Below are 23,794 nucleotides of genomic sequence, written 5' to 3'. Positions count from 1 at the left end.
ACAGCTTATTTTATCAGCCATTTAAACAAAACAGAATCTAATGCATATCTAGCTAGATTACTTACTAAGTTCTAAGACTCCATTCCTTTTCTGTTCCCAGCAAAAGCATCACACAGACAGAGAGAGCCTTTGTTTCTCCCCCCCTCCAGCTTTGAAAGTATCTTGTCTCCTCATTGGTCATTTTGGTCAGGTGCCAGCAAGGTTATCCTAGCTTCTTAACCCTTTACAGGTGAAAGGGTTTTTCTTCTGGCCAGGAGGGATTTTAAAGGTGTTTACCCTTCCCTTTATATTTATGACATGGCTATTATCTAAGTCACACAAATAAGAGCTGATTAAACACTAATTCATGATTGCAACGTCCTGCTCACATTGCAAAACACAAACTTCTGTTGATTTTCAATCAAGTTGCCCCCTAACAAGTTTTAAGATTACTTCCCTGCTAGCAACAACTACTTCTTTGAAAGGCTTACATAGTGTGAACCTCCCCTGTTAGTTGATATAACCTACCCCAAGCTCAACTGTTCAACTGCCTTGGCACAATCTGCCCCAACAAAATGACATTTGGCACATCCCTTAGCTAGTTCAGATGCGCTCACCACTGTCTTTTTCTTCTGTTTTTGTATAGCACCTTGCACAATGGGATCATGGTTCATCACAAGAGCTCCTAAGAGCTATCACAAAACAAAAACCAACCAAAGAAGAAGAGAGGGACCGTATGATATGAGTTGGAACATGATATGGTTGTAGGATGTGCCTTATTTCCATTATGTATAGTACTACTATTCATTGTAGGTGAAATTCACCCCGTGAATGAAGTCCCACTCTAGAAGAGAATGTGCCAGAAGGCCTCCTCTGAAGCCAGACCCATTGAACACTGTATAGACAAACTACACAGCCACTCAATTTGCAACTATGTTTTCTCTGAGCTTTGGAACAGCCGTAGGTGATTCCATGGTGTAGTCTGAATTCAAGTCTAAAGGACGCTTTCCTTTAAGTGGTGTCTAAATACATACCCAGGTGAGCCTCAAAAGAGCCCTAGGCCTATGAGCAGAAAAACTAGGGAAGGGCAGTATTGTATAGGGAAAAGGCCCTATGATAAAAGTCCCTACCCAATCTTTTCGTGGGTTTTTAAACATTTAAAACCATTTGGCCTCAGTGAGGCCAGGTCTACACTACAAACGTACATAGATACATCACTGTCCACGGAAGGGCTTCACCCATCAATACAGCTTCCGCCTCTCGCAGAGGTGGATTAACCACGCTGCCAGAAAACGCTGCAGCGGCACAGCTTCTTAATTACAGACCTGCCCTGACACTAGCTGCCCACGCCATGTCACAAGCTGTTCTAGTTGGACAGATGTTTGAACACAGTTTGTAAACAAAAAATAAAAACCGAGTGTAGTCTGAGCCTAATTTGGAATTCTGTTTGTTCATCTTGCATAGTTCTCTCAATTACCCAGGAGCCTCCCCCTACTATGATCTAAAAAAGTTTTTTTGAAGTTAGATGATGTAGGCATCTGTACAGGGTAATAACAGCCCACTGTTTGGTCTAGGATATTTTGGATATTGGGAGAAATGATGTTTATTATATACCAGAATACCATTTCCATTTGATTTGTGCACGGTAGGCAACATGCTGTACCTGCCTCAGCTGTACAGTAAACAGAATCAAGTTTCAATTATTTCAGTATTGAGAGATATCTAAATACAACCTGGGGGCAAAAAATCCAATCATGTCTGGTTAAATAAACCCTGTATCCTTAATTTTCTGACAAAGCAAACTGATTCATACAATTTGCACTACAGCTCACCCACCCTCTTGGCTTAAACAACTACAACTGTACTAACAGTATTGCTCTTAGATACACATTCCAAATCTTTAAACTATCAAGAAAAGGTTCAAAGTGGAAGTTAGAGAGAGGCAACAGATATTCAAACTGGAAGCCACTGAGATGCTATATGTGTTCATTTCAAAGATTTATTTCAATTACTTCTTAATTATATTTTGACTTCATTATACATATTTCTTTATTTCAGCATTTTTACAGCACTCATTGCTATGATAGCTGGATGTCACACAATAGATTAAAACTAAATACATACAAAGCATATGAGTCACCTATAAGCCATCACTTCCCTTTTTCTGTTGCACAAACTCAGGAGCAGTTAAATGTAATACCATCTGTATGTATATATTATCCACTGCCAAAGGGTGAGTTTACTTGGCTTTACTCTAGTTCCTAAACTATTACACAGATGTAGACTATCAAGTAACCCCAGGACAATCAATACTCAAATGATTAGCCTTGATTTACCAAATCTCATCCCCCAGGACATTAATGTTTTGGATTTCTACAATTAAAATAATGTATTTTGTCTCCTCTAGAGGTGGGCTTAAAGCAAAAGGCAACATCCAAGCATTCTTGAACTTTGGAGAAGTTCATTCCTAGTACTGGATCCACATTTAATGACTGGCCCATCTCTAACCAGGTCTGAACACCCACCTGCTGAAGTGAAGAAACAGATTGACAGAGCCAGAAGAGTACCCAGAAGTTACCTACTACAGGACAGGCACAACAAAGAAAATAATAGAACGCCACTAGCCATCACCTTCAGCCCCCAACTAAAACCTCTCCAATGCATCATCAAGGATCTACAACCTATCCTGAAGGACGACCCATCACTCTCACAGACCTTAGGAGACAGGCCAGTCCTTGCTTACAGACAGCTCCCCAACCTGAAGCAAATACTCACCAGCAACCACACACCACACAACAGAACCACTAACCCAGGAACCTATCCTTGCAACAAAGCCCATTGCCAACTGTGTCCACATATCTATTCAGGAGACACCATCATAGGGCCTAATCACATCAGCCACACTATCAGAGGCTCGTTCACCTGCACATCTACCAATGTGATATATGCCATCATGTGCCAGCAGTGCCCCTCTGCCATGTACACTGGCCAAAGTGGACAGTCTCTACGTAAAAGAATAAATGGACACAAATCAGATGTCAAGAATTATAACATTCAAAAACCAGTCGGAGAACACTTCAATCTCTTTGGTCACTTGATTACAGACCTAAAAGTGGCAATTCTTCAACAAAAAAACTTCAAAAACAGACTCCAACGAGAGACTGCTGAATTGGAATTAATTTGCAAACTGGATACAATTAATTTAGGCTTGAATAAAGACTGGGAGTGGATGAGTCATTACACAAAGTAAAACTATTTCCCCATGTTTATCCCCTCTCCCCCCGCTGTTCCTCAGATATTCTTGTCAACTGCTGGAAATAGCCCACCTTGATTATCACTACAAAAGGTTCCCCTGCCCCTGTCCCCGCCCCCGCCCCCCCCACTCTCCTGCTGGTAATAGCTCACCTTACCTAATCACTCTCGTTACAGTGTGTATGGTAACACCCATTGTTTCATGTTCTCCTTGTATATAAATCTCCCCACTGTATTTTCCACTGAATGCATCCGATGAAGTGAGCTGTCGCTCATGAAAGCTTATGCTCAAATAAATTTGTTAGTCTCTAAGGGGCCACAAGTCCTCCTTTTCTTTTTGCAGGTCTGAACACTAGATCTGAACTTGGCACCTTCTCTAGTACTCTTGCTCCCAAATCAAAGTAATTTTTGCTTCCACCTGCAATCAATATGGATTTCAACTCTGCCTGCTTTTGCAACTTCTTCCCAGGCCGCCATCTACAGACAAGTAATCATTTCTCAAATAAAAATGGCACTACATGTGTTTTATTTTAACCTGCATTCAGCCAGACCCTTTGCCTGAGGCATTCTACAAACCGATGGCTGCTGCTCATGATGGAGTCTGCAATTCAGCTGTGATTGTATTGGCTGTAATAGACAAGTGAAACATAAAATCATCTTATCTGTTACCTGACCATGGTTGTGAAGGCTTAAATCTAGTCCACATGTAAACTCTGTATGATGCTCCACAGTCTCCAGCAAGGGGTTAGGCTTGGAAAAGTCCCAGAATCTACAGAAACAAAAAAACAAACAATGATGGTAACTGAAAGGGCATTTAAAAAATATAATGTAGGATACTGATATGCCTGATGCTGCCAGAACCTTTTAAAAACCAAACCCACCCACTTAAGGAATACAATTAATCCCATTTCTGCAAAACCCTTTGCTGATCTAAGGACTTCATTAAGGAAAACCATCTCCTTTATCCCATTACGGAAACTGAGATAACAGAGCTGGCACCAATGATCTGCACTACAGATAATCTGTAAAAAAGTGGTAGGCTGGCCTTCTTTATTAAGATCCAATTCCTCTTAATATCTGCCAAGTTATATCTATGACACACATTTCAGGGCAACTCAAAATGTTTTTTTTCTGCAATGTCTGATGTGGGGCTGTCTGTTTACTGAAAATTACAAAAGGCTTATAAATATTGATTGCTCCTGACCTCAGATTTATTTGGGAGCAGACTTCTATAAAACACAATATGCCATTGCATTTTTCTAACTGATTTATACACTAAAGGGAATGATTTGACTTAATTTTAATTTCACTGATAATTCACTCATCTAAGACTTTTGGGAAAAAATGTAATTCTAAACTCTTCTATTTCTACAGTTTTAACCCCCAGTCACTCCCCAAAACATGGTATGAACCATAATGGGTATAATATAAGCATTAAAAATTAGTAATAATAGGCAAAATACAGGAAGCAGGGGTAGGAGGGGAAGTAGTGTCTAATGGGTTACCATAAAGATTGCTACCTGAGATCTGGAAAAATGCATTCAGCATGTTAATGAAATTTTCAGATGACTAAATTGAGAGGAACTCTAAATTGTAATGAGGACAGAGAAATAATAAAGCGTCAAACTTCTTTGATTCTGCGGTATTGTCCACAGGGGAAAAATGTGCACCAAAACCCAGGGGCTGCAGGGTTTACTGAGCTATTGTGGTTGGCAGCTAGTGCCAGTCTCTGTACACATTACAGTTTCCCATAGCAGTTTGAGATATTCTTTTGTTTTTCTATAATATGCATGCCACACCCCTGTTCTTTTTTCCAGGTGGACCTGATAATAATGAATGAGAGAAATAATCATCAATGCTAGTTACACAGAAAGGACTGTAGGTTCAGCAGATCAGTTCTGGTAAACAGCAAACAGTGGAGCTAACAGAATTAGTTTGTTTAACCTGCCTGTGTTATTTTCTTAATAAATGAGCAGAGTGGTATCGACACAATGGCTAAGCCATAGCAACAACCCTCTTTACATCTTCCTAGTACAACAGAGGTAATATAAACAGCTCATTTTACAGGGAAATGGAAGCAGAAGAACATATAAGCACAGAATGAACAATTTCACTGTTAAATTTGTCTGTTCAAACAGATAAGGAAGCAAGTCTTGTAGCTTCTAAGAATTAGTGGGGGCCTTCCTTATTGTGTTCATTTTGCATTCTCTTTAAATTTAGTTCAAATTTAAGATTCAGAGGGAGCTATAGATTTTGTGTGGAAAGAAACTACAACAAAAACTGACCTGAAAGCCGTTTAAAGTATAATAGGACAGTCTCGTTACTATTACACAAAATTATGTCAGCAAAAGTTCACATATGACATACAATTTCAGAGCCTTATAGTCCAGTGAAAGTTTCATAGAAATTTTTAAGGAAGATATTCTGAACAGACCTACTTGAATATAAATGTATCCTAAACACAAGATTACAGAGAGGATATGAACTTTAGGTGCCTGAGTACTGGACTGAGAGCCATGAACTCCTGAGTTAACCTTGGCTGATAGCAATTTACTGGAGGATAAATGGCAAATAACTCTTCAGCTCCTGTCCTCTGCTGTCCGTGCCTTGTTGTGGCAGGACAGCTTGCATGCTCTAACGATCCCCAGAATCTGTGTCGACGGGGGCTTTTTGCTCCTAGGAGGTTCAACCATGCAGGATTGGTCTGTGCAGGAGGGGCCAGACAAAACAGACATCCTGGTCCTTCAGGTTGGGGGTTAGGCACAGAGCTAACAACCCTGTCCTGTAAAAAACAAAATATATTTTACGGAAACCACGATGGAGAAATCAACCGTTACTGTGTGTGACGGCCTTCAGGAGCCAATGACCTGTATGACTGCCAGTGGTGAAAGCTGAAAGGAAGCCACTGGCATGAAGACTGAAGTGCTCAACACCAAGACAAAATCCAAACTTGGTTTTTGGAAAGTACGGACAATGTTCAAAACAGGGAAGCTAGCTCAGGTCGCAGCAGAGATGAAATGCTACAGCTTATACATCCTGGGTGTCAATGAGAGCAGATGGATGGGATCAGGAAGATTAACAGCAGCCTCGGGAGAAATTTTGCTATTTTCTGGACGGGATGATGGACAACACCATGAGAGTGTTGCCATCCTTTTGAAGAAGGGAGTGGAGCATTCCCTACTTGAATGGAAATTCATCATCATCAGACTTATGAGAGCCAGACTGAAAGGGAAACATAATAATATCACCCTGATTCAGTGCTACGCTCCTATAAATGACAGTGATGAAGAAGTAAAGGATAAATTCTACCCTACACTCCAGGTGGAGTTAGAGAGAGTACCACACCACGACTTAACTATTGTCATGGGAGACTTGAATGCCAAGGTCAGTAAGAACAACACAAACAATGACAGACCAATGGGAAGACACGGGTGTGGGACCATGAATGAAAACAGAGAAAGGTTTGTTGACTTCTGCAATATGAATGACCTAGTCACTGGTGGAACCCTATTTGAACATCGTGAAATTCACAAGCTGACATGGTGTTCTCCAAATGGCACAGAAAAGAACCAGATGACCATATCATGATCAATGGCAAATGGCGACGCTCACTGACAGATGTGAAAGTGAGGAGAGATGCAGATGTTGGCAGTTACCACCACCTTGTGACAGACTCCATCAAGCTAAAACTGAGAAGTGTGGGACCACCAAACAAGGGACATAGACGCTATGATATTGATAAGCTAAAGTCCCTTGAAATACAGAAAGCCTTCATTCTGCAGTTAAAGAACAGGTTTCAAGCACTTGCAGACCTTGATGAAGAGGAGGGAAATGCAGATGAGGAGATCAACAAGAAGTGGGACAAAGGAACAGCAATTTATGAACAGAGCAGTTGTCAGGGTTCCCTCCCCACTCTGAACTCTAGGGTACAGATGTGGGAACCCGCATGAAAGACCCTCTAAGCTTATTTCTACCAGCTTAGGGTAAAACTTCCTGAAGGTACAAACGCTTTGCCCTTGAAGGGTACGCTGCCACCACCAAATGATTTAACAAAGAATCAGGGAAAGGACCACTTGGAGTTCCTATTCCCCCAAAATATCCCCCCAAGCCCTTACACCCTCTTTCTTGGGGAGGCTTGAGAATAATATCCTAACCAATTGGTTACAAAGTGATCACAGATCCAAACCCCTGGGTCTTAGGACAATAGAGAAATCCGTCAAGCTCTTAAAAGAAACAGAACTTTATTAGAAAGAAAAAAGGTAAAAGAAGCACCTCTGTAAAATTAGAAGGGAAGCTAATCTCACAGGGCATCAGATTTAAAACACAGAGGATTTCCCTCTGGACAAAAACTTTAAAGTTACAAAAAGAAAACAAGGAATACACCTTCCTCTCAGCACAGAGAAAATCACAAGCCAAAACAAAAGTAAACTAACACATTTCCTTGCAAGTACTTACTAATTCTAATGGAATTGGATTTCTTGATCTCTCTCCAGCAAGCACACAGAACAGACAGACAAAAGCCTTTCCCCGCCCCAGATCTGAAAGTATCTTGTCCCCTTATTAGTCCTTTTGGTCAGATGCCAGCCAGGTTACCTGAGCTTCTTAACCCTTTACAGGTAAAAGGATATTGTGCCTCTGGCCAGGAGGGATTTTATAGTACTGTATACAGGAAGATTGTTACTCTTCCCTTTATATTTATGACAGCAGTGAAGCCTGTCTAGGCTACGGGCAGAAGAGAAGGAAGGAGTGGACCCTTCCTTCCACACCCAGAACATGGAACGCCATAGAAACCAGACGAGCCCTGAAGAAAAAAGTTCTAGACACAAAATCCCAGAAGCTAAAGGATGAATACCATGAGCAGTATAGCAAGGCATACCGGGAGGTCAAACACCTTGTGAGAGTGGACAAACAGCATTATATTGATAATCTGGCAACACAAGCAGAGGCTGCAGCTGCTCGTGGTGAACAAGGAACCGTCTACAAAATGACACAGCTTATCAGTGGTAAACGACAGACACCAACGAACTCTCTCATCAGGAACAAACAAGGACACCTACTAACAACCGAAAAAGAACAAAAAATGCACCGGACAGAGCATTTCAAAGAATTGCTGAACAGGGAGTCACCTAAAAAGGAAGTAAACATCCAAGAGGCAGAAGAAGATTTTAATATCAACACAGACACCCCAACTAAGGAAGAGTCATTCAAGCCATCAAATCCTTAAAAAATGGGAAAGCTCCTGGCAAGGATAACTTGAATGCAGAATTGTTTAAGGTAAATCATAAATTAGCAGCATCTATCCTGGCCCCTCTATTTCCATCAGTCTGGGAAAGGGAAAAAGTGCCAGATGAGTGGACCAGTGGGGTTATAGTGAAGATACCAAAGAAAGGAACTCTCAGTGATTGTAATAACTGGTGTGGTATCACACTCTTATCTGTGCCAAGCAAAGTGTTGTGTAAGATCATGGTCCAGCATATATCAGAGACAGTTGATACTGTTCTCAGAAAAGAACAAGCTGGTTTTTGGAAATGGCATGAATGCACAGACCAGATCTTCACTCTACGAAACATAATAGAACAGTGCTTAGAATGGCAATGGCAACTTTACATAAATTTCATAGACTTTGAGAAGGCTTTTTATAGCATTCACAGGACCAGCCCATGGAGCATTCTGCGGGCATATGGAATTCCTTTCCATATAATCAACGTCATCAAAAGATTCTATTTCAACTTTACATGCAGTGTTGATCACAGCGAACTCAGTTTCGAAGTCAAAATCAGAGTACGTCAGGGTGTGTCATGCCTGCAATCCTCTTCAACATTGCCATCAACTGGGTAATGTGGTGTACAACAGAAGACATGCCAAGAGGCATTAAACGGACACTTTTCTCATCCCTTGAAGATCTGGACTTCGCAAATGATGTCACTCTCCTATCACATATCCAACACCATATACAAGAAAAAACAACTCGACTCAACGCATTCAGCCAGCAAATCGGACTGAAAATCAATCGCAAGAAGACAGATATCATGACCTTTAATATTGCCTCACCAACACCAGTATGGATAGAGGATTATGTTCTCACCAATGCAGAAACATTCACATTCTTGGGCAGCACCATCAGCCAGGACGGTGCAACAAGCCAGGACATCCAGAAGAAAATCAGTAAAGCCAGGAACACCTTCAGGAGCGTAAATACAATCTGGAAATTGTCAAAATACAACACCAAAACCAAACAAGATTTATCAAAGCTGCGCACTTTCAACACTACTTTATAGTGCAGAATGATGAGGAATGAGAAAGTATGACATGTCCAAACTGTCTTCATTCCATACAACCTGCCTCAGAAAAATCCTCCATATCTTTTAGACCAGAACAATCTCAAACCAAGATCTACTAACACAGTGCAGCCAAGAGGATATGAGCACCATAATTGCCAGGAGGCGCTGGAGATGGATCTGTCATGTGCTTTGGATGGAAACTGATTCCATCACCAGAGTAGCAATAAGATGGACACCTGAAGACAAGTGAAAATGAAGCCGCCTGAAAACAACCAAAGAGCTGTGGAAGCCGAGCTGAAAAACCTGGGGCATAGCTGGGGAACCACTGAAAGACTTGCCAGAAACAGACAGGAGTGGAGAAGTTCATCACTGCCCTAAATGCCAGAGGCATAATAGGAACATGATGATGATGAACTCTGCAGCTCAGCTTCCCTCAATTGTAAAAATGGTGGTGATAATAATCATAATACTAATAATACCTACCTCACAGAATTAATTAATGCTTTGAAGGTTTAAAGCATGTTGTGCTATCTATTTTTGTTGAGATAACGTTTAACCAAGTCACATTCTGACCTTGAATATCTGAGAAAAGACGAAGCCTCAACAATATTTAAAAGCTAAATAAAGTTAAAGTTGTTACATTTTCTTACACAGTAGGTACAGCACCTTCAATGATTAAAATTGAAAGAATTTTAAGACCTTGTTTACTTTTCAGTATTTGTGCAGTTGGATTACTTTCTGCACCTCCCTATTCTTAGACAATACATATATCCCAGTCACTGTCACTTTTTCTAATAGTTTCTTATCAGTTACATCTGCGTCTCATGCATTAGCACAATGCTTCAGTATATAGGTTGCAAACACTGCAAGCAGACTATTTTTAAAGGGTTTTTATGAGTATTCATACACAATTAGTAATGAAAAGTTTTCTCCTGCTCTTACCGTTTGTTAAACTTGTCTCTTAACACACCACAATTTCAGGGGTGCTGCAGACATCTCAACACATGAAACATTCCACAAACACACATTCATTTTTCAAGCACCATCACCAGCACAAACTTGCAGCTGCTGGAGCGGCATGCAGACACCACAGCTAGGGCAGAGGTGGGGGAAGGGTTACAGTACATCCCTCACTGTCCCAGAAAAAGAAAAGTCATTTACCATACATATAGTGACAGGAGTTCCTTGAGATGCATGGTCACCATGGGTATTCACCATGGGTGTGCATGTGCTCTGTGTGCATGGCACGGAAAATTCTTCAATAGCAGTGTCTGCTGGTCCATGCCTATACCCTTCACCTCCTCATGCTCCAAACTGAGGGCATAAGGGGCAGCGTTGACCACCTGCCTCTCCAGTTCCTACTCTACCATGAATCAAATAAATATCCAAAACAGTGGGGAAGGATGGCAGGTCATGAATACCTACAGGGACCACACATGCCAAAGAATTACAGTTACTCTAAAGCAAGTAGCCTGCCTTTCTTCTTGGAGGGCCGGTCCCTCTGTGGGTAATTCCCAAGAAACGGTCATCAAGGAGGTGGGTGTGAGGAAGATCTCTGTACCACAGTTTGCAGGATCTCTGAGCCAAAGGAAGTATCCTTCTCTGAGACTTGAATAAGGGAATATTGCCTGGTAAATATGTGAGTGGAGCCCTAAACTGCAGTTCTACAAATCTGCAGAAGTCGGATTCCTTGCAAGGCACTGAGGCAGCCTGAGCTCTGGTAGAGTGAACCCGGATGGACTGAGGAGGAGGAGGTTCTGCTATCACATAGCAGAGGAGCATGCAACTGGAAAGCCATTTTGAGAGTCCTTGGGAAGACCTAGTTTTTCCTTTCATCCTCTCTGCTGTGGAGACAAATAACCTTGGAGACCTTCTAAAGGGCCTTGCCCTGCCTAGGGAAAAATCTAATGCTCTGCATACATCCAGCAGTGGGGTTTCTTGATTTCCCTACTCTTGTGAGGTTTAAGGTAAAAGACAAGCAGGTGAACTGTCTGGTTCAAGTTAAAATCACAGGGAACCTTGGGGTTCAATCTCAGGGATACTTTGTTCCTGTAAAAGATTGAATAAGGCAGGTCCACCATAAGAGACCCAAGCTCACCTACTCTCCTGGCAGAGGTGATAGCCATGAGGAAGGCTACCTTCATCGATAACTGCAGATGGAGTAGGAGGTCAAGGGCTCAAATAGTGGGTCCATGAGTGTGAACGGCACCAGGTTTAGGTCCCAAGCTGTTGTAGATTTTGATACTGGCAGAAACATTCTGATGATGCCTTTTAAAACTATGCCTATTGTGGTACTGGTGAAAACCGAGCAGTTCTCCACCAGACGAGGGAAGGCATTAATTGTTGCTAAATGTACTCTGCCAACTGATGGACAGTCTGTAATACAAAGAATCCCAGCCTCCTGCAGAAGCAAACAATGCTTCTGGCAACACAGTGAGAAATGCTTTCATTTGGCAGAACAACACTTTCCTGTAGAGGGCTTCCTGCTATTACTACTGACGGAATTCTGTGCCAAAAAAAAAAATAAAAAAATTCTGTGCACAGTATTTTAAAAACCTGAAAATTTTATTTGTCATTAAATATATATGGAGGCTCCAGCATGGCAGTGGGGAGCACATGCCAGTGGTTGCATGAGGTGGGAGATCAGCCTGAAGGCCACTCTCCCCATTCCTGGACAGGGACTTAGTGGTGAGGCTGCACCTGACCCTGACACAGCGCAAGGGCTGGGCCTGTCACTCTGCGCCAGGTGTACCAGATGTGGGACAAACAGGCTCAGCCCGGCAGGATCCAAGCGTGGAGGGATCCAGATGTGGGGTGAGTGTGTTCTCTGTGGGGCAATCTGGGTACAGGTGATTCAGTAGGGGAGCTAGACGCACAGGGGCTCGTTGGGGGTTCCGGGTGCAGGGGAAATGGGGTCCAGGTGAAGATGATTGAGGCTCAGCAGGGGTGGGTGGTTTATGCCCCAGGATTTACTCAAAAAAATGAGCAATGTGTTCAGCTAAACTAAGTCAGGTAAAACAGAAATACAGAGCAAGGTCTCTCTGGCCTACAGAAAAAACTGTAGCCTATGCCTGTTAACACTCCTAATTTCTTTATATACACATTACAGAAAGCCTGCTCTACCCTTAATTGAAACAAAATCATTTTCCAAATGCAGACAGGGCCTAAGTGAAAGGTTTAAATTTATCCGTATCACAAATAGATGTAACAGCTACAAAGACAAAAACCCCTAATTTTTTGTTTGTACAAGCAAGTTTGATACACTTTCCACCAGAAAGTGTTATTTCAGATGTTGGTATAGTTCAAAAATAACCTCACTTATAAAATCTTCTCCACTTGTCAGTTTTTAGCTGGCTATTAATAATTAAAATATTTAAGGAAACAGAAGAATATAGAAAATACAAGCAATCTGGATTGTATTTTTCGATAATATTATAGTGGCCATTCACTGAAATTTCATTTTCACAGATGGCTGATGACCCCCTATCTACTTATGAGGTTGAATTACTGAACTATATTATGAGGACTGTCTACAGCCAACATTTTCCAAGTTTTAAAGAGATTCCACCTCAGTCACTGTAACAAACTTTATCTCAAAGAATAGCATCATGTGTAGGCAGGAAGCTGTCCATAGAATTTACATCAATTAAGTAAATGTTACATGCGAGTTTGTGTTTTCAAATGTTTACTTCCATACTAAAATATTTGTTTCAAGTCCATGTAGACACAAATGAAAGAACTAAAATATTGTGCACAGATGTGTGCTAACTTTTTAGTAAGTCTAGTGTTTGCAGCATCATCACTTGCAAATATCACCAAAATGACTGTACGTACGCATAACATAGATAAACGATTAGAAAGGAACAGTGAACATGCGTATTATGAATCAGAGAGACAGCCATCCACCACCCCATTGCTCATCTAGACAGACAAAAATAGGAGGTGGTAAGTGTACTAGTAATTTAAGATTTCTCATGACACCTGCATGTACTTGGCAGAACAGTGTGTCCGTATGTATTTGTGTGTGCACACAATATTCTGCTAAATACATGTAGGTGACACAAGACATCAAAATATAAACTATAACTACTACTGTTACTGTACTTACCACCTCCTATTTTTGTGTGTAAATCATACACAACACTAAATTTAAGCCACAAAATTCAGATTTGGATCAAGGCTTCAGATTAGGCTGTTAGATAAACAAAGGTCAGCTGCAAAGTTCAGATTGAGATCTGAGCTTCATCAGTGTTCTTAGTATTTGGCTGTAAGGGTGTGATTCTTGCCCATCTCTAACACATTCTACATCAAAATTCAACTTTCTTTTCTGGTCCCATAGCTTCTTTCTGATAGATGTCAGAAAAATTCGGCATTAATTAAAGAGGAGTTTCATCACATTTTGAGTCTTTAAACTACCAGAAACCACACACTGCCCTATATGAAATTTTCCAGGACTCACTGAGATGAACCCATTTATAAACTGTTGTTTCATCAAAATTATCTTTAAAATGTCAGTTGTAGCTTTAACCGGAATCAGTATTTTATGTTTTTTTGGCATTATTTCACAATAGCTGCTCCAGCTCCCCAACACATTAGGCACAGACACTGCACACCAGCACCTAACCGGAGGCTTGATAAATTAAAAAAAAAAAGGTATTAAGATGGTATCAGGCCAGCTTTAAGAGTGTATTTATGGATGTATGCCTCTGCTGCAAAGGATTAAATATATCCTACTGAAAGCCCTTTTATTGTGAACATCATCTCTGCAAAGTGTTCCAAGGTAAGCCAATACTACTACAAATTCAGTGGCTTTGAGCACATTAGAAATTTTAACTCAAGAAGTACTGAGAACTTCTGCACTGATTGACTTTAAGAGAAGATCATTAACAGGTTTCATTTCATATATTTAAATGTATTGCATGACTATCTTGAAGTGCTTTACATTCTGGAACAGTCTTCAAAGGGAAGCAGTGGGGGCAAAAAAACTAACTGGCTTCAAGATTGAGCTTGATAAATTTACGGAAGCGATGGTCTGATGAGATTGCCTATAATGGTATATAGCTGATCTGAGACTGCTAGTAGCTAATATCCCCGAAGTCCGGTAACAAGACACTAGATAGGGAGGGTTCTGAGTTACAACAGAGAATTCTTTACTGGTGTCTGGCTACTGGGTCTTGCTGAAATGCTCAGGGTCCAACTGACTGTCATATTTAGGGTTGGGAAGGAATTTCCCCCGGGTCAGATTGGCAGAGATCCTGGGAGGGGGTGGGGTAGGTTTAAACTAGTGTAAATGGTGGATTCTCTGTAACTTGAAATCTTTCATTCGTGATTTGAGGATCTCAGTAACTCAGCCAGAGGTGACCTATGGATCTATTACAGGAGTGGGTAGGCGAGGTTCTGTGGCCTGCAATGTGCAAGAAGTCAGACTAGATGATCATGATGGTCCCTTCTGGCCTTAAAGTCTATGAATATATGAGTCTAAAATTAATTCCCCCCTCCCCCGCCTTTTTTTCCCCAAGAGAAACTCCTAATCCACTAAAAAGTTTCTCCATTGACCCATGAATCATCCCCTTCGGAAGCCAAAGTGAAAAGGAAGCCCCTGAAGAATGCAGTCTTGATGTCTCGGTTGACCACAACTATTGAAGTATCACAAGGGAGAATTAATTGCCTACCATATGTCTATGCTGCAATTAAAAACCCACAGCTGGCCCAAGCCAGCTGACTCGAGCTGGTGGGGCTCAGGCTAATAGGCTGTATAACTGCAGTGTAGATATTCAGGCTCGGGTATCTGAGCTCAAACATCTATGCTGCAATTATACAATCCCTTACCCCAAGCGCTACGAGCCTGAGTCAGCTCGCAGGGGCCTGCCACAGGTTTCTAATTGCAGTGTAGACATAATTACGACCTGGCTATTTTAGGATAACTAGAGGATCTAAAAATTACAATCAACAGTTTCATCTGCACCTAGAAATATAAAGGAAGCCAATGTGGATTAGAAAGCCTTCTCTACCTCACAAACTTTGGGTCATCAATAGAGTACAAATTCAGTTGAAAGAAACGTTAGCAACAGTGTATGTAGTAGATTTTAGGGGTTTGCCCACATATAGTAAAACATAAAAATGATGTGTGAACCTTCCTGATTTGAAATATTCGGATTGTTTCAAACCTTCAGATCAAAATTAGTTTGAAAAGATTTTAAAATGGCTCAAAGAGCTAAACTGAAAGATGTGTTCAAATGTAAAAATAAAGTGATTAATGTTTAAACTATTTTTAGAACTTGCAGCACACAGTGACAGGCACACAAAGAAATAAGTCCTAATTATAAGCAATTATTCCCAGTCTACTGCAGTCATCCTGCTCAGATTTCCATTTGTGCTCCCCACCTCTTTTGGCTCCAAGCAGATCAGAATTTTTTTTTGGTAAGAATTGTCCTCTATGAAGCATATTTAAGGAAAACTGTGTTAATAGGTGCAGGGTGCCTTAAGGAAACAGCAGACAGCCTACATGGGGGATGGTAAATCCCTAGGTTCTCCTATAGGGCACAGCTCCCGAAAGTTTTATCAAACTTATTTAATATCCCTTAGGGTGTAAAAGATTTAGAACGTAGAAAGATGTGGAATATTAGAGAAAATACAGACTTGCTTTCCCATGTATGCTTCCTTTAATGATGAGGGTGACATGACTAGCAGACTGCCTGATGGGCTCTCATAACATGTTGGGAGTGAGTAAATTATCGCAAGTTATTAATGATGATGTTAAACATCACTCTCACTCTGTTCTTTTGGGCAGTCAGAATATAATACTCAAGTTATGCTATTTGACAGGTCACTTTCAAAACAAACAATGAACAGTGTTGTGTTAACTTTATATCTAGCACACTAACACCTGAAGACAATTCTGTGCTCTGTGTTATAGTGCTTAATAATGAATAAAAAGCCAACACCATAACTAGGCACTTATTTGTTAGGGTGACCACACATCCCATTTTGGCCGGAGCAGTCCCCTTTTTAAGCTCTGTCCCAGAATCCTGACTTTTTTGGCAAAACTAGACATTTGTGCAGAGCCAGTGGGTAAATCAGTGGGTGGAGGGGTAGCAGGAGGCTATAGGGCAGTGCCAGTACGGGGCTAGAGGGGAGGGTGCATGGAGCGTCCTCTCTCTGCCCCGTGCAGACGGCATCCAGCCCCGTTCCCATGGAGTGAGCGGGTCCTCCAGCCCCAAAGGGCCCAGCAGCTGTGTTGGGATTAGCTCCCTCCGCAGCTCATGATCTGGAATGCGAGTCTGGCGTGACTGGGAGTTGAGCGGGTGTGGCTGTGGCGAGGTGCGGGCAGGCAGCAAGGAGCCTTGCCAGAGATGCTGCACTGCTCTGCCATGCTCCTGGCGAGGGGTGTCATTTGGAGAAGCTGCCAGCAGAAGCAGCAGCCCATATGTGCAGTGAGGCAGCCCGGCAGGTAAGGTATGGATCTGCCTCTTCTTGGGCACTGGTTGGAACAGGCACTGAGTGTGGTGCAGCTCTATCCCCCCACCCCCAGCATCGTAGAGCCGAGCTCACTGGCTGCTCAGGGAAGTGTCTCCTTTTCCGTTTACGGAAATATGATCACCCTATTAGTACAACAGAGTTCGCCAGGAGTATCTTTTTTCACAATGAGCATTTTGCCAATTGTTATAAGAGATATTGTCTGTTAAATAAGGAGCCTTATAAATTCTGAGTGGTGACTGGACTCAGCCAAACTCAAGAATGTAATTAGGAAAAATTACTGCTCTGAAATCACAACCTCTCTTGTCCATTTATGTATACAAAAATACTGTATATATTTTAAGGTAAGTACAAAGTTATTATGAAAATTAGTACTAAACGATATCTGAACCATTAACCTTAAATTAGAACAGCACAAGACAGCTTTACCCCAACTCGTTAGAGGATTATTCATCCTTAATTTGTACTCTCTCCCCCTTCTACAGAAGATATTTTGAAAGACATATGAAAACTCCAAGTCATGACAGATTTAGTTTTACTACACTCTTTATAATGGCTAACTTCTCAATACAAAATGTTAGTTTTGCTGAAGTTGACAATTCTTCACATACAAAGATTGAGAATTGTGTTGGGACAGAAACATTTAATGATGAAAAACTCTTGCTTGACACGATTATAAATTCAGAAATATAAGGTAGGCAGGTAGATACATTCCCCTTCCCTCAAAAAATATTAAATAAAAACCTCACACCAGACCAGCGAGTTAGGTACATGTATCACCACTACCTGATGAGCAGTGGAATTAATCACTATAGTAAAGCTCTGTTTGGATCCATATTTCCAATATAATATTCAGACAAACTCAAACAATTAATTTTGCTAAGGGCGCTATCTCCATATCCGAAGCCTTGGCAACTCTCAAGGACAAATTTTTATCTGATGTACAGGAACACAATTCCATTCCATTTAAATGGACTTGAATCCCCCCATACCAGGTGTCAATGTGGCCTCCAGTTTTTATATTTTAAAAAATACATGCAATGTATTTATTAATATATAACAGACATGCGGCAATTCTCCAAAAAATGCCATATTTTTGGAGTTTAATGTACCCAACCTACATACACCCATATCCTATATTATTTGAAAGCTTATTTACGTATGTTTAGATGAGGTATGATGTGGAGTTGTTAAGTGGTGCCATAAGCTTATAGGCAACATGAAACAATGGCACCCAAAATGAGAAAGTGTCACTTTTTGCACAGTTCCAGAAACACTGCAACATGACTACGACTACAGTTGTTATAGTTTAAGTTAATTTCAACGCCTTAATGCGGCGTTTATTGGTCAAAGCTACTAAACAGCAATGTATTAAAAGATTTTTATTGGTTTTGCACGGGCAAGTTTCTCCCTCCCCAGAAATGAAGTTATTTAGTATGTGGCAAAAATGATGACTATCAATATTTGGCAATATACTAACATGAAATGTTTCGACATTGCATATCTTAATTGTCAAAAGTATCTGACAAGTGATAATAGTTTTATATATTTTCAACTGAAATTTGCTGACCAGATCAGTCTTACACTTAAGGTTGTGCACCCATAGCAGTAGATTGCATGTCTATAGTTTGTACTGCAGGGTGGATAGATATAAATATATATGAATTTGTAATGTAATTCTTCTCAATTTGTAAGCTTTTGTACATACAATGTAGCATCTAGTCTGCCTGATAGAAGGTTTTAATTTGTAATTGCCTGTGCATGTAGTACTAGCCTTTGAAATAGTCTAGAAACTAGCTTTTTAATTCAGTGACACTTTTGCATAGGTCAGTATTAGTGTTAGAGATGACAGTATGCAGCTTCATATTGTCAATATGCAAAAGCCATGAGAGAAAGAAGTGGCTTAACAATATGTAGTGAAGATAAAGTCCACAAACTAGTCCTTGCCTCTGCACTGAAGATGGATGAACACCACGTTACAGTTCTTACCAACCAATCAATTATATGACAAACCAGTTTGACCCTGAATCACATCCAGAGGTTTTATCAACATATCTACCAGACTGTGTGTAACATCAGTTGTACAAGAGTCTCTACTGAAAACAGCAGATATTGGTGAAGACCAAATGGAGAGATTTGTGAGAGATTTGCTTGCTGATAGGACACACAGCTTCTTCAGCCCAGTTAAGAAATCTGGCATCAGAACACTTGCTGACATGGCCACGAAGATCAAAACTAATTTTGCTAAGAGATCCACAATCACAGCACCTATCAGTCCAGAAATTGTTTTCTACAGAGCCTTATCCTTATCAAGATGTAAAGATGTTTCAGTGGCAACTGTTCTTAGTCACCCAGTAGGATCTGTGCTTATGTCCCTCTTCCATTCTGATGGAACAAGAAGAACAACAGTCAAAACTGAATTAGGGCATCAGCTGGAAGCTCAAGATGAAAGAATCCATGAGCTAAGAGCATGCAACAAAGAAATGACACTGTACATCAGATATCATGGCTGTCATACACAAAATGCCTGAAGGCAAATTCCACACATTCAGTGAATTGGCTGCTGAGTTCTTGAGGTAGATCCTAAAGAGATTTGTGAAAGCTAGTCCTGTAATTGAAGTCTTTAACAGATATGGCAAGAGTAATGTAAAAACTTCAGAAATTGTGACCACCAACTCATCCATTTCATACTCACTCATAAGAATTTTACACTCAACGACAAACACTTGGGCTAAAACATGGGAACTGCCAGGGACGCTAGCATGGCTCTACAATATGCCAACCACTTCTTGAAGAAAAATTTTTGGACAAATGCACCATGAAATCAATTATATGCCTCAATAATATTTTCATCCTCTGGACAGACGGCTTAAACTCCCTCACAGATTTTCATCTAACTTCAACAACCACCACCTGCCCCATTAAACTTTCTCTCTGGAACACTCGCACATCATCATCAGCTTCCTGAACACCACAATCAACTTCAACAATGAAACCCTACAGACAACCAAATACAAGAAACGCAAGAATCACCACACCTACCTTCATAGATCCAATAATCACTCCAAACACACAATCCAGGAAGTTTTTGGAGAGTGTTGGGGACAACTTCCTGGTGCAAGTGTTGGAGGAACCAACTAGGGGCTGTGCTCCTCTTGACTTGCTACTCACAAAGAGGGAAGAATTGGTACGGGAAGTAGAAATGGGTGGCAACCTGGGCAGCAATGACCAGGAGATGGTCGAGTTCAGGATCCTGACACAAGGAAGAAAGGAGAGCAGCAGAATATGACCCTGGACTTCAGAAAAGCAGACTTTGACTCCTTCAGGGAACTTATGGGCAGGATCCCCTGGGAGGCTAATATGAGGGGAAAAGTAGTCCAGAAGAGCTGGCTGTATTTCAAAGAAGCCTTATTGAGGGCACAGGAACAAACCATTCAGATGTGCAGAAAGAATAGCAAATATGGCAGGCAACCAGCTTGGCTTAACAGAGAAATCTTCAGTGAGCTTAAACACAAAAAGGAAGCTTACAAGAAGTGGAGACTTGGACAGATGACTAGGGAGGAGTATAAAAATATTGCTAGAGCATGCAGGGGTATTATCATGAAGACCAAAACACAATTGGAGTTGCAGCTAGCAAGGGATGTGAAAGGTAACAAGAAGGGTTTCTACAGGTATGTTAGCAACAAGAAGGTAGTCAGGGAAAGCGTGGACCCTTACTGAATGGGGGAGGCAACCTAGTGACAGATGATGTGGAAAAAGCTGAAATACTCAATGCTTTTTTTGCCTCAATTGTCACAGACAAGGTCAGCTCCCAGACTGCTGCACTGGGCGGCACAGTATAGGGAGGAGGTGAGCAGCCCTCAGTGGTGAAAGAACAGGTTAAGGACTACTTAGAAAAGCTGGACATGCACAAGTCCATGGGGCCGGATCTAATGCATCCAAGGGTGCTGAGGGAGTTGGCTGATGTGATTGCAGAGCCATTGGCCATTATCTTTGAAAACTCGTTGCGATCAGGGGAGGACCCGGACGATTGGAAAAAGGCAAATATAGTGCCTATCTTTAAAAAAGGGAAGAAGGAGAATCTGGGGAACTACACACAGGTCAGCCTCACCTCTGTCCCTGGAAAAATCACTGAGCAGGTCCTCAAAGAATCCATTTTGAAGCACTTGGAGGAGAGGAAGGTGATCAGGAACAATCAACATGGATTCACCAAGGGCAAGTCATGCCTGACCAACCTGATTGCCCTCTATGATGAGATAACTGGCTCTGTGGATATGGGGAAGTGGTGGACGTAACGTATCTTCACTTTAGCAAAGCTTTTCATACGGTCTCCCACAGTATTCTTGCCAGCAAGTTAAAGAAGTATGGATTGGATGAATGGACTATAAGATGGAAAGAAAGCTGGCTAGATTGTCGGGCTCCACGGGTAGTGATCAACAGCTCAATGTCTAGTTGGCAGCTGGTATCAAGCGGAGTACCCCAGGGGTCAGTCCTGGGGCTGGTTTTGTTCAACATCTTCATTAATGATCTGGATGATGGGATGGACAGCACCCTCAACAAGTTCGTAGATGACACTAAGTTAGGGGGAAAGGTAGATATGCTGGAGGGTAGGGATAGGGTCCAGAGTGACCTAGACAAATTGGAGGATTGGTCCAAAAGAAATCTGATGAGGTTCAACAAGGACAAGTGCAGAGTCCTACACTTAGGATGGAAGAACCCATGTACTACTACAGGATGAGGACCGACTGGCGAAGCAGCAGTTCTGTAGAAAAGGACCGGGGATTACAGTGGATGAGAAGCTGGACATAAGTCAGCAGTGTGCCCTTGTTGCCAAGAAGGCTAACGGCATATTGGGCTGCATTAGTAGGAGCACTGCCAGCAGATCAAGGGAAGTGATTATTCCCCTCTGTTTGGCACTGGTGAGGCCACATCTGGAGTACTGCATCCAGTTTTGGGCCCCCCACTACAGAAAACATGTGGACAAATTGGAGAGAGTTCAGCGGAGGGCAATGAAAATGATTAGGGGGCTGGGACACATGACTTACGAGGAGAGGCTGAGGGAACTGGGGTTATTTAGTCTGCAGAAGAGAAGAGTGAGGGGGGATTTGATAGCAGCCTTCAACTACTTGCAGGTAGGCTCTAAAGAGGATGGATGTAGGCTATGCTCAGTGGTGGCAGATGACAGAACAAGGAACAATGGTCTCAAGCTGCAATGGGGGAGGTCTAGGATGGATATTAGGAAAAACTATTTCACTAGGAGGGTGGTGAAGCACTGGAATGGGTTATCTAGGTAGGTGATGGAATCTCTATCCTTAGAGGTTTTTAAGACCTGGCTTGACAAAGCCCTGACTGGGATGATTTAGTTGGGGCTGGTCCTGATTGGAACAGGGGGTTGGATCAGATGACCTCGTGAGGTCTCTTCCAGCCCTAATCTTCTATGATTCTATGAAATCTGTTATCTACAGCCAGGCACTCAGATATCATAGAATATGCTCCAACGAGAAAGTCTGGGGTATACAGCTTAACTCATTTAAAAGCCACCTTTGCCAAATAAGGACACTATACCAGAGAAGTAGATTGCATCTATGGGCTACCCAAACACCCCAAGAGAACCTGCTTCAGTACAGAACTCATATGGGGTATCCTCAAACAACTATAATTCACATTCAACGGGGACCTGATATTCATAGAATCATAGAATATCAGGGTTGGAAGTAGAGTTAACTACTAACTCTAAACAATCTGTTCCACCTTGCATTTTGCCAGGATACTGGTAGTTCCTTTCCCAGACCTGAAGAGGAGCTCTGTGAGGCTCTAAAGCTTGTCTCTCTCTTACCAACAGTAGTCCAATAAAAGATAGTACCTTATCCACCTTGTCTTTCTAAAACTGCAGCAAGACAGTGCCCAATAGGATCTAAGGTTGGATATGAGAAATACCAGGTGATTGATGGATCCCATGTGCCTCTACGGAAAGAGTTTGTAAATGAGGCATCTAACAAACAGTCACTTATAAAATTCCTCTGAATATACAGTTCAAAAATGCACCCAAAAGAGTAGGAGTACACCTAATGCAAACATGCCTTGCTGGAGGCTTTCCCAATGGTGAAGTAGCAAAGTTCAACACCAGCAGAGGTGTTGAAGAAGCCCAAAACTCGTACAGTGCTCAAGAGGAAGGAGACACAAGGACTATTCTCCATGCTGTATGTGCCAATATGCCTTTCAGGTCTCTTGGTGTCAATGGAACCATAGTAATTAAGTCACCCGATACAGATGTTTTGGTGCTTCCTGTGCACTATTTTCCACAAATGAAACATGTAGATAACTCATGTGGATTGAAGCAAACACCATAACCAGCACAACTGACAAGCGTCGCTTTAGACCTGAGCATGTAATTTGTTACACACACACTTCTGACTTCTGCAACATACTTCCTGCTGAACATGAATCAATAGGATGTGTGTCTGTCACCTCTACTTGGTAGTGGACAAAACAATATATTTAATATTGTCAAAACTAATGGGGCTTGCCACTTCAGAGATCTTGCCAAATTGGGAGAGAATGATGGGCAAGCTGCAATTTCTGCCACAAGGAAGTTGGTAGCAGATGGTGTATGATCAGAGTGAGAAAGAAAAAGGAGACCCACAGAGACCTGAATTGCTTACACCTCAATCTAGCCATCAATGGCATCTGAGCTTCTATAAGATCTTATTTGTACCTGTGCCAGTAGGAAATGCTGTATAATAAACTGTGTCTGTCGTCAGAACAGTCTTCCCTGCACAGAACTATGTACATGCCAAGGCAATAAA

At 41.6% G+C, this 23,794-nt stretch overlaps 1 protein-coding gene across 2 annotated transcripts in view; it reads right to left on the bottom strand.

Annotated features, from left to right (window-relative positions):
* PEX7 (peroxisomal biogenesis factor 7) overlaps positions 1-23,794 on the bottom strand; it is an 81,427-nt gene that overhangs the window by 18,502 nt on the left and 39,131 nt on the right. For both annotated transcript variants that reach the window (XM_077813105.1, XM_077813104.1), the window contains exon 9: positions 3,901-4,000. In XM_077813105.1, the coding sequence (XP_077669231.1) occupies positions 3,901-4,000 (100 nt within the window). The remainder of the gene's footprint in view (positions 1-3,900; positions 4,001-23,794) is intronic.

This window comes from Eretmochelys imbricata, chromosome 3 (assembly GCF_965152235.1).
Source record: "Eretmochelys imbricata isolate rEreImb1 chromosome 3, rEreImb1.hap1, whole genome shotgun sequence".
NCBI lineage: Eukaryota > Metazoa > Chordata > Testudines > Cheloniidae > Eretmochelys > Eretmochelys imbricata.
The sequence above is the reverse complement of the archived record's forward strand: the minus strand, read 5'-3'. Positions and strand labels throughout refer to the sequence as shown.